At 35.2% G+C, this 17403-nt stretch overlaps 1 protein-coding gene across 1 annotated transcript in view; it reads right to left on the bottom strand.

Annotated features, from left to right (window-relative positions):
• LOC117344069 (sodium/potassium/calcium exchanger 5-like) overlaps positions 1–17403 on the bottom strand; it is a 40315-nt gene that overhangs the window by 19497 nt on the left and 3415 nt on the right. Inside the window, exons 2-4 of the mRNA XM_033906718.1 lie at positions 6206–6388; positions 4411–4494; positions 2740–2843 (exon numbers count right to left, since the gene is read on the bottom strand). Of these exons, the coding sequence (XP_033762609.1) occupies positions 2740–2843; positions 4411–4494; positions 6206–6388 (371 nt within the window). The remainder of the gene's footprint in view (positions 1–2739; positions 2844–4410; positions 4495–6205; positions 6389–17403) is intronic.

Here is a 17403-nt window from a genome sequence, read left to right as displayed (position 1 = left end):
GGCATAGAAACGTGATAAAGCAGTTCGGTATCGCTGTTGTAATGTCGTCTGTATAGATCATTCTATTGTGACATAGCAGGATCTTATAAAGAAGATTGACGATAATTGATTAATATTAAAAGAACTGAAAAAAATCTACAAATATTGATTTGATGCATTTTAATAACCCCATCTTAAGACTTGTTGATGTTTTTTTCAAAACAATGTTCCGAGCAAATTTGAAATAAGTGCATTAATGGAGAGTTGCTGTAGATGTACATCACATCGTTCATAAAAACGGCAAATTTTTATTCATATATTGTGTTCGGTTTTTTCTGTATATTTACAAGTCTAACAAGCTTGCCATGGCAATGATCTGTACCGGAAACCATTATGTATTATATAAATGAATACTATCAACCAAAAATGAAAATGTAGAACAGTGCACGTGGTTTGTGTGAATTCATTGGTTCAATTATAACACGAGGGAAAAGTTTCAGTGTGAATGTAACACATCAGATACCAGATATAAACACATAGGATTGACCGAAAGGGCACACACCTCAACTGTTTATATTGTGTGCCGATATCAGAGTGTAGAGTTCAAATCCATACAGATAACTTTGAGGTAGGAATTAGATTGTGATATATGTATGACACACTTTGGATCTAAACATAAGGCAGCAGTGTTAACATTGTATATACACTATCAGGACCAAAGGTCATGTAACCAGTTACGCAATCAACGATTTTTTGTGAATTCAAGTAGAATTGAATATTTATATATATATGTAGCATTAGTCATAAAATTATCTTCTTTCGTCTTTCGTTATACCCCGGTATATCTCATTGATAACACAGTATACTATATGCACTGTGGGTTTTTTTATCGGAATGTTTTAATAAGCAAATCCAGTGATATTTTAAAAGCATATAAATCACTATTCTGGTTTGATGAAACAGAAGCAACTTGATAAATTGTTAGTACGTGTCATGGTTGACCATGGGTATTGCTTTGATATGTAATTTGTCAAGCTGCTTGTTAATTTCGGCAAAACGTATTGCACAAAATATACATGTCGTTATGCTCACAAGTGTCTATAGCAGGTAGGAGGGACGTTTGTATGATCGGATTGTATATATCAATATCATGGCATGTAGAAATAAAATAAGGTATTAGTGTTTGTTTAACTGTTATAGTTTGATCAAATGTATGTCAAGACTTTATGTATTGATACAATCAGAGAGTGATAAATTGTTGTTTGCGTGAAAATATTATGAAACATACAAGATTAATGTTACCGACAGAATGAAACGAAGGAGCACGATTGTACCAAAGAACAAGATTATTAGGTATGGGCAATTTGAAAAGAGAAGCAGCTGGAGTTTGTAGCTAGTCGGTGCCAGCTAGATATAGTTTACATATTTACATGATAGGAATAACTTTACGATATTCTTGCTATTTTCTTGCACTTTTAACCAGTTTTTGTTTCACTTTTCTGATTTCTAAATTGTACATAGATGTATAATGTTGCGGTCACATTGCTGACCTAAATTGTTGAGGAGAGGGCTTCCATAAACTGCCATAACGGGTCCAATCCTCTTGCTTGGCTTGATTTTAAGAAGCAACATGATTTAAGAAAACAACTCTTTGATAAAAAGAAGCATTGTGTTTGACCCATTACTGACATCGATATCAATGGCATGTGTCTCCCCCTGACATAGTATCCTTGAACATTGCCTAGTGCCAATATTACCATCACGTCAATTATTAGATCATTATCAATTATCACCAGGAACAAGAAAAAAATGTTCATTAGGATCAGATAGGACTTCGCCATCTATGAGGAATATCATTCTCGATCACCATATCTTACTATCAGACAGCGAGAAGTAAGTGAAGGTTTACATTCAAATGCAGACAGAGAACTTGTAAATTATATATGTGTGATTCGTGATGTTGTAGCGCCTCTCTCAGTCAGTAATGCAATGATTACGTGTAGCGAAGCTTGAATGCTGTTTTTTTCTTAGAAAATAATAATACTTAAAAACAATGTTGAATTATTTAGCCAACGCAATTTAATCTATTTGATTCAATCAGGTTTTGAGTAGTAAAAATGATATATCAAATTGCATTTAAACGGACAACTAAAAATCAGCAAACACCCACTATTTCAATAACAACTTCTTAATCAGCAGACACGCACTATTTATATAACTACTCTATGAGCAGACACGCACGCACTATCTATATGACTATTAAATCAGCAGACACGCACTATCTATATGACTACTAAATCAGCAGACATGCACTATTTATATGACTACTCTATCAGCAGACACGCAATATTTATATAACTACTCTATGAGCAGACACGCACTATCTATATGACTACTAAATCAGCAGACACGCTCTATTCATATGACTACTCTATGAGCAGACACGCACGCACTATCTATATGACTATTAAATCAGCAGACACGCACTATCTATATGACTACTAAATCAGCAGACATGCACTATTTATATGACTACTCTATCAGTAGACATGCACTATTTGTAAAACTACTAAACCAACAAACACACATTTCTAATGCTAGGTTAGTTGTAGATTATCCAATTTGTGTCAGCTTATATGATGTAGCTGTGAATTCATGGATTGCTCTACGAGTAGAATATTTCAAATCGGAGTTTAGTGAATAAAATGTCAGTAAAATCTACATACAAAGCTTCAAAACAACAGTATGTGTAGGACTTACCATGCCGGCAAATATAGCACACACGCCGATGATAAATAGAATATTGAAAACGGCCGATCCAACAATTGTGCCCACACCTACGTCACTCTCGGCTATAAACACTCCTGTAAAGATCAATGTTAAAACATCAACAAGAAAACACCATAGGATAACATATCATAATCATTCTTGTTAGCCAGAATTCTCCGCGTACAGAGTACCAAAGCAAAGCTCACGTGAGTGGGGACCGAAGAGCCCGTTCTTTTTCATAACTGATGAGAGGAGAGAACAGCCATCACCATGGTAAAAGGTGAGTACGGTACGTCACACCGATGTTTTGATTTGCATTGTTATGTGATTAACGTCATTAAGAAAAGAGATCAAAGCTGTTTGAAGAAAAATAAGTACCATCTCAATTTGCTAAAGAGGAAACGATCATTATTGATGGTACATATCTAAGTTGGTTAAAATTCTTTGAAATGCAAAATTGAAAATTGTGAAAATTTTTGAAAATCATCAAATTTATTTGAATATTGGTATTTTGAACCTTTCGATCAAGATAACGACATTATATTTGATCTATTTTTAGCTTTTTTTTTGGGTTGCCTTCTGACATAAACGTTTTTCGCCCTTAACACCACTAACGAGTCCTCGAAGGACGAAACGGCTTTACGGTGCTGTCTTATTGATATAGTCTACTTATACTGTATCTAACTCTCAATTGTTTTGAATGGTGCTTGACTCTGGTGTGTCCTTTGTACAATTCCTTCATCTTGGTAATACAGATTTAATATATCAAAAAACCTTGTAATTAACCGTCTATGTATATCTTATTTTGTGTATATGGTGATGCTAGAAGTTAATGTGATTTATGCAATTTACTGACATGAGTACATGCATATCTTCAATTACCCAGTGTATCCCTGTACACTTTCCTCATTGACTTTTATTTCTTTGTTTTGTTTAACGTCATTTAATGACGTGCCAGGTTTTGGAGGTGGAGGAAAGCCAGAGTACCCGGAAAAAACCCACCAGCCAGCTACGGTCAGTACAAGGCAACTGCCCCACGTGGGTTTCGAACTTGTGACCCAGAGGTGGAGGGCTAGTGATAAAGTGTCCGGACACCTTAACCACTCAGCTTCCGCGTGGGGAAGATTAGTCGGTAAAACTAGCTAGTACCATATTGTCTTTTCTCATTAAAAGGTGCCATCCTCTTGCATACATTTCTAAGACTTAATCATGCGACAATATACTGATAATATTTTTATATTTTCTTGCTCTGTCAACCTTGCCTCAGCTGTGAGTTTTGCTCAAGATATATTCGATAATGGATCTCAGTTTTGTTCAACTCTATTGAATTGTCTTGATATCATGTGTCTTTTATACAATCCAATATTATAATTTGCCCCTAACGTATTTTTTGGATCGTTTGGTAACCTTATTTGCTCAGGGAGTAGCCATTGCATGTATCCGTTTGATACACAAGTTGACTCAGCAATGAGAATTACCAGCTATCTATAAAGTGTAAAAATGAGAAAAATTAAACTAGATAAATTAAAACGTTTCATCCTAAAACCTTGTAATGAACTTGTTATAGAAATACTACAAAGTATGATTTCAAATATTAACAGTAACATGTGTGTATATGCCGTTATATATGATACACTTTTAAAATTACAATTAAGCACTTACCTATCAGTGACGTGCAAAGTTCGGGCGCAGAACTGCCAGCCGCCATAAACGTTGCGCCAGCGACATCTTCGCTTAAATCTAATTCTTGAAAATAGAGCAGAAATGAATGACAATTGATTAAAGATGACCATTTATTGAGTAAGCAAAACGTAAGAACTCTTATGTTTTACCATGGTATCGACAGAATGCTTTCTCAACGCAAATTAAATGCTTAAACGCAGATCACGTATAAATCATGCTATTATAATTATTTTTTCTTTGTTTTCATGGTAAATACTCAAATGTGATTGGTCGAAAAATTCTTTTCATTCTTCTATGAAAGAAATTCCAAGAATAGCGCGAAAAATGTGACGTCACAATACGACAATCGACGTTGCGTATTGATTTGAGAAAAAGAATCCCATTTAAAACCAGTAAAATTGTACATAAAACATGTTTTAAATTAGAAAATCATTTTCAAAAATTAATTATAAGCGGATTCATACAGTTTGCAAACAAAATTTGTTTCATACCCCGATGAAACTAAAAAAAAAAATGACATCAATGCTTAATTGAATGGGAGTTTTCTGTATGTTTGTCATAGAACGTGGATCAAATAACACTGTCCTAGTATACAGTATGTCAGGTGAATATGAGGTAATATAATGTACTTGAAAATAACAATTTGTGGAGCCTCTGAAATAAGCTATGTAGTCATTTGGTCTGTACTGGCTTTTCTCTATATATAAACTCATTAGTGTTGACTAACAGTTCATTAAATCGTACACAAACATACATCTCATTAGGGCTTGAAATGATTATATATGGGCTCTATCGACCAGGAAACGTATTACACCACAGTGGTCAACACTCGACATTTAATTAAACTGTGGAGTAGGAGCTCACTTCGTCGGGCTAATGCTATTGATTGAGGTAATGAATTTAAGGACCCTTCAACGCAAAATCCTGAATCGTTAGATGAAGGAAAAACACTCCGAATTGAAAAATAATGTTAGAAACCCATGCTTGATTCATCGTGGGGGTCGATATAATGCCATCAGTAATAAGGCTTAATCACTATAAGAATTTGACTCATAAAATCGGTCTAATTTCTACTTTATTTTGACTGTGGCCTTAACTTTTACCTTAATATAATGTTTACGTCACCTGAATTCGTTTAACTGTTGACCTGATTTTTGCGGTAACCATCGTGACCAGAATTTGATTATCACAACTGAATGTTACGGTTACCATTGTAACCAGAATTTTATAGTCACAACTGAATGTTACGGTTATCATCGTAACCAGGATTTTATAATCACAACTGAATGTTACGGTTACTATCGTATCCAAATTTTATAATCACAACTAATACTACGGTAACCATGATCGTAAAAAGAATTTTAGAATCACAACTGAATGTTACGGTTATCATGGTAACCAGAATTTTATAGTCATAACTGAATGTTACGGTTACCATTGGCCTGAATTTTTATAATCAAAATTACATCTAATGTTACCGTTACCATCGTAACCACAATAATACACTGGCAATATAAACCTGATTTTTTTGTTGTGACCATCGGAACCAGAAAAAAAACCATCATCACATGAATTTTACTGTCACAAGCATGACCTAATTTTTGAGGTTGCCATCAAGAACATATTTTTTACATTTTGATCTGACATTAAATGCTGAAGGAATCTTGTAGGTTTGAGTGAAGACGTGAATTAATGTTGATATCTCATCAAGTGATCAACCTAAAAACATTTTCGGTACAAATAAATTAAAAGGGTACTTTAACACAGTACTTACCATCGCATATTATTTCCAAGGACGCCACGAAGTAGTCGTCACAGACGATAGCGATTGCCCCGAATATATAAATAACAACGAGTGTGTGTATCAGGAAACCCCCTTCCTGGGTTTCCTTCAGTGACATGAAGTTTCCAGGAAACTCCTCCACAGATCGAGGGATACATTCTGACTCGTTCTCACCTGAAAAAAAATCGGAATTCGTGTCATGAAATTCGTTGATAATTTTTGGAAAACATATATGATATATATACCTACATGATAATATGTAGAGCCTGAAAGCTATTTTCAGTATGTAAATGTTCTTTGATGTTTTTTAATAAAACCTTTTTTAATAAGTCTTTCTTGATATTTACTCCAGGTCGTTCATTAAACAGGAAAAAACATACGGTTTTGCAAAATAATTATGGAATATACAAGCATATGATTTGTTTTATGTATGTAATTTCTCAGATTGTATTATCACACGAGTAAATATATCACAATACGAGATAGTATGCTAGTTAAGTGACGTTGTAGGTGTCCCTATCTTTTTAGGGATTAATTGATATTCAATAAACAGTTGTTTTTACATAATGTTTTATTATTTTTCAATTACTGTTCAAATATGGATGCCCAGTTTCTGTCAAAACACAACATGCTTAAAGTAGTTCTGGTTGTTAAATCAGACTATTGGCTGTGTTTAAATCTATCTTGGTGCTCTACTAAGATTTAAGCAAATACGTGTCAGACTTTGAGGTCGATTGCTCTTTACACCTTTGCACTGATCAAATATGCGTCCCTAGCAACGAACAAGAGGTATGACTTTTATTAGAAAGGCGTATTTACGAAATAGTTGAAAATAACCAATAACTGCCATATTGGCTCTCTGTGGAGATTATATCTTGTTTGTATGGAAATAACAATGTTGTTAGACAAGGCATTATGTCTTAAAATACATTATATTGTATAATGTAAAGTGTATGAGCGTAAATACAGCATAGTATTTATATTATCTATATACATTTCTGGCGATTCCAATGCTGATACTAATCGCCTAATTTTTAGTGTTTCATAGTTAGAGGACGACTTTTTTAAAATTAATAATTGTGATCTGCGCAGCAGTAATTAGAGTGATATAAGGTGTGCTTCCATTTCCAGGTGTGGTATTGCAGTGTGATAACACTATACAGCATTCGGCATTTGTCCCATTGTTCGTGAACTAATACAATGCAAGACGTCTCTATAGTGGTAAAACCTTGTTTGTAATATTTACATCCCCAGTTTTAAATATTTACATAATTATCATTATGATTGAATTAATATCATTACAAAAGGACCTATTAATGAAAATATTGTTAACGAATCTGTTGCAATCAGTGCATGTTTCAAAAACCATCATTGTAAACAAATTAGTTGCGGCAAGTGCCAGTTTTAAAAAATAGTGCAAACGAATCTGTTACGGGCAGTGCATGTGTAAATAGTTATGATAATAAACGAACATGTAAGTTCATATAACACACATATCATAAACAAACCTGCGTTAGTGCGTGTTTAAATAAGATAAGCGTATACGAAATGTTTGCAAATTTGTATTACATGAAATGAAGGTCGTTTAGAGACGTGAATATGCATACAAATTTATAAATGCCCGTTTACAAGCTGGTGGTATGCTTACATATCATTTACGATATAGACGAAAATTGGCCCATCTTCTTTATTAATATCAATTATATTCATATATATTTGGACTAACCGGTGAATAGTTCAAAGACTATTGCCCATTGATAGAGAAGTATAGCCTGGAAAATATCGCATGGTTATGACGTCACACTGTAATCGTCTAGACACATCCGAAATAACCATGCACTGCAGCGCTGCAAAGCGAAATGTTTGCTGATACTGCTTACACGGAGACCGCTTACAAATCATCCTTTGATTACAAATATGTACAATATTAAGACAAAATCGATTTTCAGAAAATAGAGACAGGACTCGAGGAGTAACTCCATTCGATCAGAATGAGCGATATTATCAAAACCTGGATTTTGATACCATGCATGCTTCAGAACATAACAAAGCATTGTCTAGGCTTCGGGATATAAATAGCATTTTGGTCTGAAGGACCCAGACAGAAATAGTTTACACTATTTCCGTACAAGGGTAGACTGGTTATGCAATATGTAATTTACAAAGCAAAATCTGCTTGGTGTACTGGATAAGGAACTCCATTGAACAAGGTGGCCAGGGTTCGATATCCTGATGGACATTAACACTGCAGGTCACCTGTTTCCATCCGGGTCAACAATAGGATTTTTTAAGATTATTTATTGTAATTATTTTGGAATATGAAAAAAACTGTTTCATTGAATATGGACAGGGTTCAGGTTTATTTAGTTTAACGTCCTTTTAACAGCCAGGGTCATTTAAGGACGTGCCTGGTTTTGGAGGTGGAGGATAGCCGGAGTACCAGGAGAAAAATTACCGGTCAATACCAGGCAGCTGCCCAACTTTGAATTCGAACTGGCAAAACCAACTCAGAGCAGCTGTCTAGTACTGACTGTAGGCCGTTGGATTTTCTCAGGGTAATCCGGCTTTCCTATACAAGACACTGAAGCCGAAACACCTTTACTTAGAAATTAGTAACAGTTACAGTATACGCCAATCATAAATGTATACGGCGAAGTAAGCCCCTTCAATATAAGAGGATGCAATGAAAGTTAAATAGAGTAAACTCAAAAAGGACCTAATCACATACAATATAAATGTAATAAGGAAATCATATTTCAAACTCTAAATTGATACAATGAAGGCAAACTGTAAACAAACAAGAGGTACATGGACCTTAACGGTCACCTGAGTTGTGATTTGTTTTGGCAGATTTGATTCCTGTGACCTTGAATTTGAGGTCAATGTCATTCACCTCAGAATGCTACAGGCCAAACATCATGTTTATAAATGTATATAATGGTTTTCGAGGAGAGGACTTTTAAAAGAGTTTGGGTTGTTTGAGCCTGGTGGCCTTTAATGATAGGTTTGGTTTTATTTGTTTAACGTCCTATCAACAGCTAAGGTCATTTAAGGATGGCCTCCCGTGTGTACGATATGCGTGTTTTGGGAGGCTGCGGTATGTTCGTATTCATTCTCCTTGTGATAGGAATTATTCGCTACTCCTGCTTAGCGCTCAGCATTTTGGGAGTGGGACGACTGGTTTGCCCGTTGTCAGTATAATGTGACCGGGTTGGGTGTTCTGTTGGGTGTCTTCGGCAGTATGCTTCACTGAGGTAGCACTATAAATATGCCTTTAATGACGGTGAATGTCATTCATTTCAACAATCTTGATAGTTATTCACCCAAGCATAGCATATGCCCAATATCAGGTCTCTAGGCCTTTTGGTTATTTAGAAGAAGTCGAAAGTGTAAAAATCGGACAACAATTAGAAAAGGTCATTTGATACTTCACCCCAGGTGACTAAAAATAGACTGGATATCCTTGAATATGTACGTGGGGAATCAGAGCAAGTACTCAGGAAGAATGAGCGTCTTCTGCTTTATCGACGACACCTGCCGTACAAATCTAGATCAAACCGCGTCAGAAGAGACAACGGAACCACTAGGCAAGTCAACTACCATTAAACACGTTATATTCATATCGCATAAGGAAATAGAATACCCTAACGAGATCGTGGTTTTATTAACCTACATCTCTTGGAACCTTGGGTTGTTAATTTGTCCGTCAGTAGTCGACATTTGCCACTGATAATCGTGATAATGGAAACAAGTCTTGACTAACCGAGACATGTATTTTACAATTTAGAATTGAAAAAAAACATTTCAGGAATGGGAACCAACTGGATTATCAGACAAGTTACGTTGTTAATAAATATCTTACTAATTGTCTGATGTAGTAGAGTCTGCAGTGTCATTAATTTGAAGTAAACATGGTCAATTGGATTTTTGTTAGTCAAAGATAACATATCCTCAATATACATATAGATGATCGCCAAAACCCCTAAAGGTCACATTAGGGACTTCACAGGGTCCATGTTACCTGTTCTGATAACCTTAACGTACACATCCTCGTGTGAAAACAAAAACGTCGGCCTACATATAGGGCACAATTTGTTTCCATGGGTATGTAATCAGTTTGTTGGAAGACCTGGTCACCAAACTCAACAAATATGTTATCATCTGACAGTCAATTATTCTCACGATTGCATCTTCGATGTATGTTCTTTGAGCTCTATTCGCATGCTTAACGAGATATCATCCCGTATATTTCACAGCTATGTACTTCTATTTGAATAGAAAGCTCTCGTCACAAGAAAACGAGGGCGTTAAGTTTGGAACTCAAAAAGATGTAAAGTGTAGAAAAATCAAACAATAATGATATATGATACAATAATCCTCGAGGGAAACGTCCCTAGTGTTGTGATATTACATTTATTTACGAGGGAAGCATACCAAGTGTTGTGATATCACATTTCTTAACGAGGAAAACTGACCTAATGTTGTGATATTACATTTCTTAACGAGGAAAACTGACCTAATGTTGTGATATTACATTTATTTACGAGGGAAATGGACCTGGTGTTGTGATATAACATTTCTTTACGAGGGAAATGGACCTGGTGTTGTGATATTACATTTCTTTACGAGGAAAACTGACCTAATGTTGTGATATTACATTTGTTTACGAGGGAAGCATAGCAAGTGTTCTGATATTACATTTATTTACGAGGGAAACATAGCAAGTGTTCTGATATTACATTTATTTACGAGGGAAGCATACCAAGTGTTGTGATATCACATTTCTTAACGAGGAAAACTGACCTAGTGTTGTGATATTACATTTCTTTACGTGGAAAACTGACCTAATGTTGTGATATTACATTTCTTTACGAGGGAAATGGACCTGGTGTTGTGATAAAACATTTCGTAGTGAGGGAAACATACCTAGTGTTGTGATATTACATTTCTTAACGAGGAAAACTGACCTAATGTTGTGATATTACATTTATTTACGAGGGAAATGGACCTGGTGTTGTGATATAACATTTCTTTACGAGGGAAACATACCAAGTGTTGTGATATCACATTTATTTACGAGGGAAAGTTACCTAATGTTGTGATATTACATTTATTTACGAGGGAAATGGACCTGGTGTTGTGATATAACATTTCTTTACGAGGGAAACATACCAAGTGTTGTGATATTACATTTCTTTACGAGGAAAACTGACCTAATGTTGTGATATTACATTTATTTACGAGGGAAATGGACCTGGTGTTGTGATATAACATTTCTTTACGAGGGAAACATACCAAGTGTTGTGATATCACATTTATTTACGAGGGAAAGTTACCTAATGTTGTGATATTACATTTATTTACGAGGGAAATGGACCTGGTGTTGTGATATAACATTTCTTTACGAGGGAAACATACAAAGTGTTGTGATATTACATTTCTTTACGAAGAAAACTGACCTAATGTTGTGATATTACATTTATTTACGAGGGAAACTTATCAGGTGTGGTAATACAACATCTCTATACGAGGGAAACATACCTAGTGTTGGTATAAAATAATCATTTAACAAGGAAATACATATTCTATATATAAGAATTGATGTACAGAGTGAGAAAGCAACACTAATTAAGACTTTTTGGAAGATAGCAAACAAGGACTATCCTTAATACACTTAAATGGTGAGACATCCTCAAATGTATCATTTTTCATTCTTATTCATTCAGTATATTAGAAAAGCCTGATCCCCAGAGCCCATTATGTACTGATAACATGGTGTATTATCTACCGACAGCTGACCCTGCGTGACCTCGGGCCAGTCCTATGATATATCACCAGTCACAAGCTGTATAATTACGGTATAAACTGTACTGTTATCTAGAACTACAATAAACACAGTGCATTTTCCCCTTTATGTGTAGGCATGGTTCAGTTGTCAATAGCCAAGGTGAGAGGGCACAGGAAAGTTTCATCTTACACCCAGAATCAAGTGCAGGATGTCACAGTAAAACACTTGGAAACTGTCACCGTGATAAAACATTGGGAAACTGTTGACCTGTTTAAGTGAAACAAATATCAACAATATGACATGAAATCAGAACTTAAATTTAATAGATGAATGTTTTTGCGTTGGTTATTAGTCCATTGGGAAATCGCTTAATTAATATACTGTGGTAAATTTTAAAACGTCGTCGGAAAGTTTCCAAGTTCGACCTTCAAGTTGTATTGATCACTTTCTTGTGAAGGGACCCGATCGCATCATGACGACTTTTCAAATAGCTATGTTATGGTACATCAAAGATTTTATTAAGCCAAAACCCATTGTTTTGAATATCTTTATTTCTTTATATTCACCATCTATAGATGAATTGTTTATATAGATATCATCAACTGCATATGATAGCACTACCTGGAACGGAATATGTTCATATTTAAATATAAATATTATGCACATCAATATATAAGTTCAGTTAATATTACAGTCCAGACGAAAGGCAGTTAGTAAAAATAAAGTGTCATATTCACTAGTGTATGTTAAAAGGAATGGATTAAAAACATTGCATTGGTATACCTGGCTTAATTAATTCTTAATATCTAGCATTTTACAGTAGATTAAATCCTAAAGATACATGCTCATCGAAGTAATTTACTTATATTTCTTGTTCCCGGTGTCAAAGCTACACTTACAGATCTACATGAGAGGTTTGTGGTTGTGCTTGGAGATAAGGAATACAATATCGTCATACTCGTCTTCAAACAATATTTCATTTCTTGTTTTCAAACGGATCTAGACAAGCTTGATATAACCAGTAAAACCCTTTCTACACAGTATCAATGAAAACAACCCGAAATACTTCTTTATTTAAATACCAGTTAATAATATTATATATCATAGTATAGTATATTCGATTTTAAACTGGGTAAGAATCGTTATGAACAACGTTCTTTTACTGACACGAAAATATGCTAATATTTATATCATTGATAATTGACATGAGATACGTTATTTTTAGCCGATTTTATATTGACATGGCCGGTTTTAACCTTTCAATAAATAACGAGGATAAAAGGCTTCGCGAATCACTTCAGATGAGACTAAAATAGCATGTTATTGTGCCATATTTGTTCTGTTAATTAACATTTCGTTTGTTTGCCACTTAAAACGCATTAATATTAGTTATTTTTGGCAGCTCGCTGACTGTTTGATTATCTACAGCGGATTAGAGTTCGTATATTACTGCATAATAAAGTTGAAAATAGCATTTGAAGCGTACGCCAAAGAAATTTTTTTTCTATAAACCATAACAGAAAAGAATCGTCCTATTTATGGATTTTTTAATAAAAACCTACACGACATTAATTTTCATGTGGTGAAGTGGATGTTGAACCTTCATCACTTTTGGTATCCGTCATGATGTGTAATTTCATGTAACCAGTCAGCAATATAAACCCAGGTAAACATGATTAGGCGAGCACAGTTAATACCGCGGTTGATATGGTAACGGGTAATATACTATTGATAAAACAATCAACAATGAATGAGAATGCAAATTAGTTATATAGAATGATTCATTTCCGATTATAAACATCTACGAGATCATTCTTTATTATTACACACATAGGATTGCGTTTAAGCTTAAAAGTGGATTCACTACGTCATGGAAAAGTTCTATCACCGTCAAAACATCACTCACGACCCTCACCTATCCCCAATATCCAATAAACACGATGGCCAGAGGGCCTGTATAGCTCATCTGGATATTTCAGTGATTATAGCAAAATACTGTAATAGTTTCAGTAATATTTCAAATATTTTTCTTCTTTTGAAGTGCCTTTCCCAACAATGGTATAAACTACAGATGGATTCAATGCTGTCATTCTTGAAAAAGGAAAAAAAAAACTTGTTACCGTTTCCATTATTGGACCCTCTTTTCCCCGCCAGAGTACCACATACTTTGGTTATAATGCATTAGATCTCATTTGCCAAACAATGCTCAAGGGCAAATTTCATCTAAACCCATTACGTTGTTCAGGACAAGTAGCGATTTAAAAAAAAATACATTTATTTTCCCCTATCGGTCTCAGTCCATCTTGCTCTTCAAGAGCCACACTCTCCGTTTGTACAACATAAGATCTTCCTCTCAAAATAATGTCCCAGACCAAATTTCATTAAAACTCATTGCCAAATGACAGCCCTACTGTCCCTCCGGCCCCAGGGGAGCCACATCCTCCGTTTATACAACGTTAAATTCCCTTTGCCTCATCATTTTCCAGCCCAAATTTCATTAAAATCTATTTAGGGTTCAGGACAAGTAGGGATTTAAAGGATTTACCTCAATATCCCCTACTTGTCCCCAACCTTCCGGCCACAGGGAAGCCACATCCTATACAACGGTCGATCTCCCTTGCCCAATAATGGTCAAGAACAAATTTCATCAAAATCCATTTCATTAAGGCGCTTAGCAATAGTATGGATTTAAAGGAAATGATGACGGACGACTGGCCAGTTGAGCTAAAATGACCAATACCGTAACATGTGAGAGCAGTTTAACTGCTGATTCATAACTGGCATATTTTTATGTTCACTAATTCCATACGATAAATAGGTCAATCGGATAATGTGCCAATTATTTATGATTGCGAATTGAAAAAAAATGCCAAAGATTCTTGCATGTCAATCACTGAGGTGTGATCTTATTTAAGGAGGCTAAGTCGATTGGTTGTGGAGAGACCAGATACAAATTTCGCGGTACCTAACGACCACTTCTAAACGTTCACTAACACCTTGTTGACCGACCAAGTTCTATATAATAAGACCAAAAATGTCCATTATCTAACTTATAGTGACGCGTGCACAGAATGTAGAGAAATGTGGTTTTAATGCCACACAGTAATTCTGATCTACCTAAACAGCGTATTCTAATCACTCACTGAGAATTCTAACCCATTTAACAGTGAAGTCTAACCTACTGAAAAGTGACGTCTAACCCACTTAACCATGACGTCTAAACCTCTGATCGATGACGTCTAACCCACTTAACGATGACGTCTAACCCACTGAACGATGACGTCTAACCCACTTAACATTGAAGTCCAACCCACTTAAAAGTGACGTCTAACTCACTTAAAAGCGAGTGGGAGACCAAACATGGTTATGTTCCTTTGACCGGATATCTCAGCCCTCGTGTAAGAATATGGGTTGTCAGCACCGGGCAAGCCTCTTCTTACTGACCAACCAAACATTTACACTTCCTGATATTCCTGTTAACGGAACTGACCCATGCAAGATTTTATTATCCTACCCAACCTAACAGTGAATTCCTACCCACTTACACAGTGAATTATCGCCCACTGATAAGTAAATTTTAACCCACTGAAACTGGGAAGTTATCGCCCACTAAAGTGTTAATTCTACCCACTCATACTAGGAATTTTCTGGCATTCCAACCCACTCACACAGGGATATAGTCGAACATTTAAGGGTGAATTATAACTCACTCAAACTGGGAATTATCGACCCACTTACACCACGGGAATCCCACACGGGAACTATTGCCCATGAAAGTGTGAATTTTAACCCACTTACACGGGAATTATTTCCCACTAACGTGTTAATTTTAACCCCCTTACACGGGAATTACAGCCCACTTAAGTGTAATTTTAACCACCTCACACGGGAACTGTCGCCCACTTAAGTGTGAGTTTTAGCCCATATAGGAATGATTGCCCTCTTAAAAGTGAATTCAAACCAACTCTAGGAGGAAATTCTATCTAACCTAACAGTGAATTATTGGTCCAAAACAATGACATGTTGACCCACACGATCCTACATTTTGTTGAATATTTTGAATTTATGTGTCATGTAATGTTGGACGATACATCTTGATAAGAATGTCACCACCAGGGTTATTTTATGGGTGCCATTGTCTGACTTGACCAAGAGCAGACGACGATAACCTTCCCAAAACACTCGGACACGTATTCATGAAACCATATTCACACTCAAACTCCACTTTTGTGCTCATGCCCAACTCTTAAACACCGCAATCATCAAAGTTCCTAAGAATATTCTCAGCAGAGTATTATTATCCTGATCATTATAGTTCATTATCAACAACCTGTTTTTCATGTTGATGAGTGATATTGTCTGGACCTAATAGAAAGACGCTAATGTTCCCATATCACCTGGTCTTAATATCCTTTTGTCAAGGTTAGTCCTATACGTCTACAGGTTGTTAATACATTGTTATTGTTTTATCAATCTTGTGTTAAAATTACGCTGGTAGTCCCGTATTGTTCTAGAAAACATGACTCAACTAAATAACACCAAACAGGTTTTGTATTTTAAATGACTTGACAGTAAGGCTTGTTATTGGGAATACTATGGGAATTCTATAGTACTATTCTAGTTAATCAGGGAGTGGGAAAATATTATTATATAAGTAAATATAGTATTATTAATACATAGTATTATAGTATATCACGTATTAACATATACACTGTATCTAGTCCACGTGATGAACTATGTGCATGTTGATTATATTCTGTAATTCGTATTATCAATGTTTACTATGTCTAGGTGAACTACGTGTTGGCGGGTAAATATGTATCTGGGTCGCATGTATACCTGTGACGATGGACCCTTTAATAAACTCGACAGGTAATATTGCACGAGAGGTGCGTAATATATTATCTAGAGCTCAGAACACACAGGCTTTGTGTGAGGTGGCGTATACGAGGGTCCGGTGGCATTATTTAAATCTTATATATTATATATTATATAAGAATCGGAGAATAAGATATAATTTCTATATAAAATCATTACATATATGTGTTTTTATTATATGTATGTTTAATTGTTTATGTAGTTTAATGTGTAACATGTAATGGTATATTAACTGAATGCAGTATGATTTCATATTTTATTTTTACCGTTATGTATGCAACGGTTTAACTAAGTATTATCACCAATGGTATATAACATTTACCTTAGTATTATCAGAATGTTACATATATTAACCTCATTATATGTATATATAGTGTCTATTATCAGTGTGTACTTCCTCACATAAGCCAACCATTATCACTTGTTATTGTGGATAATCGGTGTGTACTATCTATGTTTAACTATGATACACGAGTTGTCTGTTGATAAACATTGATTACTAGAAAAAGAGAATATGTTGATA

This window comes from Pecten maximus, chromosome 15 (genome assembly GCF_902652985.1).
Source record: "Pecten maximus chromosome 15, xPecMax1.1, whole genome shotgun sequence".
In the NCBI taxonomy this organism is placed as follows: Eukaryota; Metazoa; Mollusca; class Bivalvia; order Pectinida; family Pectinidae; genus Pecten; species Pecten maximus.
This window is presented reverse-complemented; position numbering and strand designations above follow the sequence as displayed.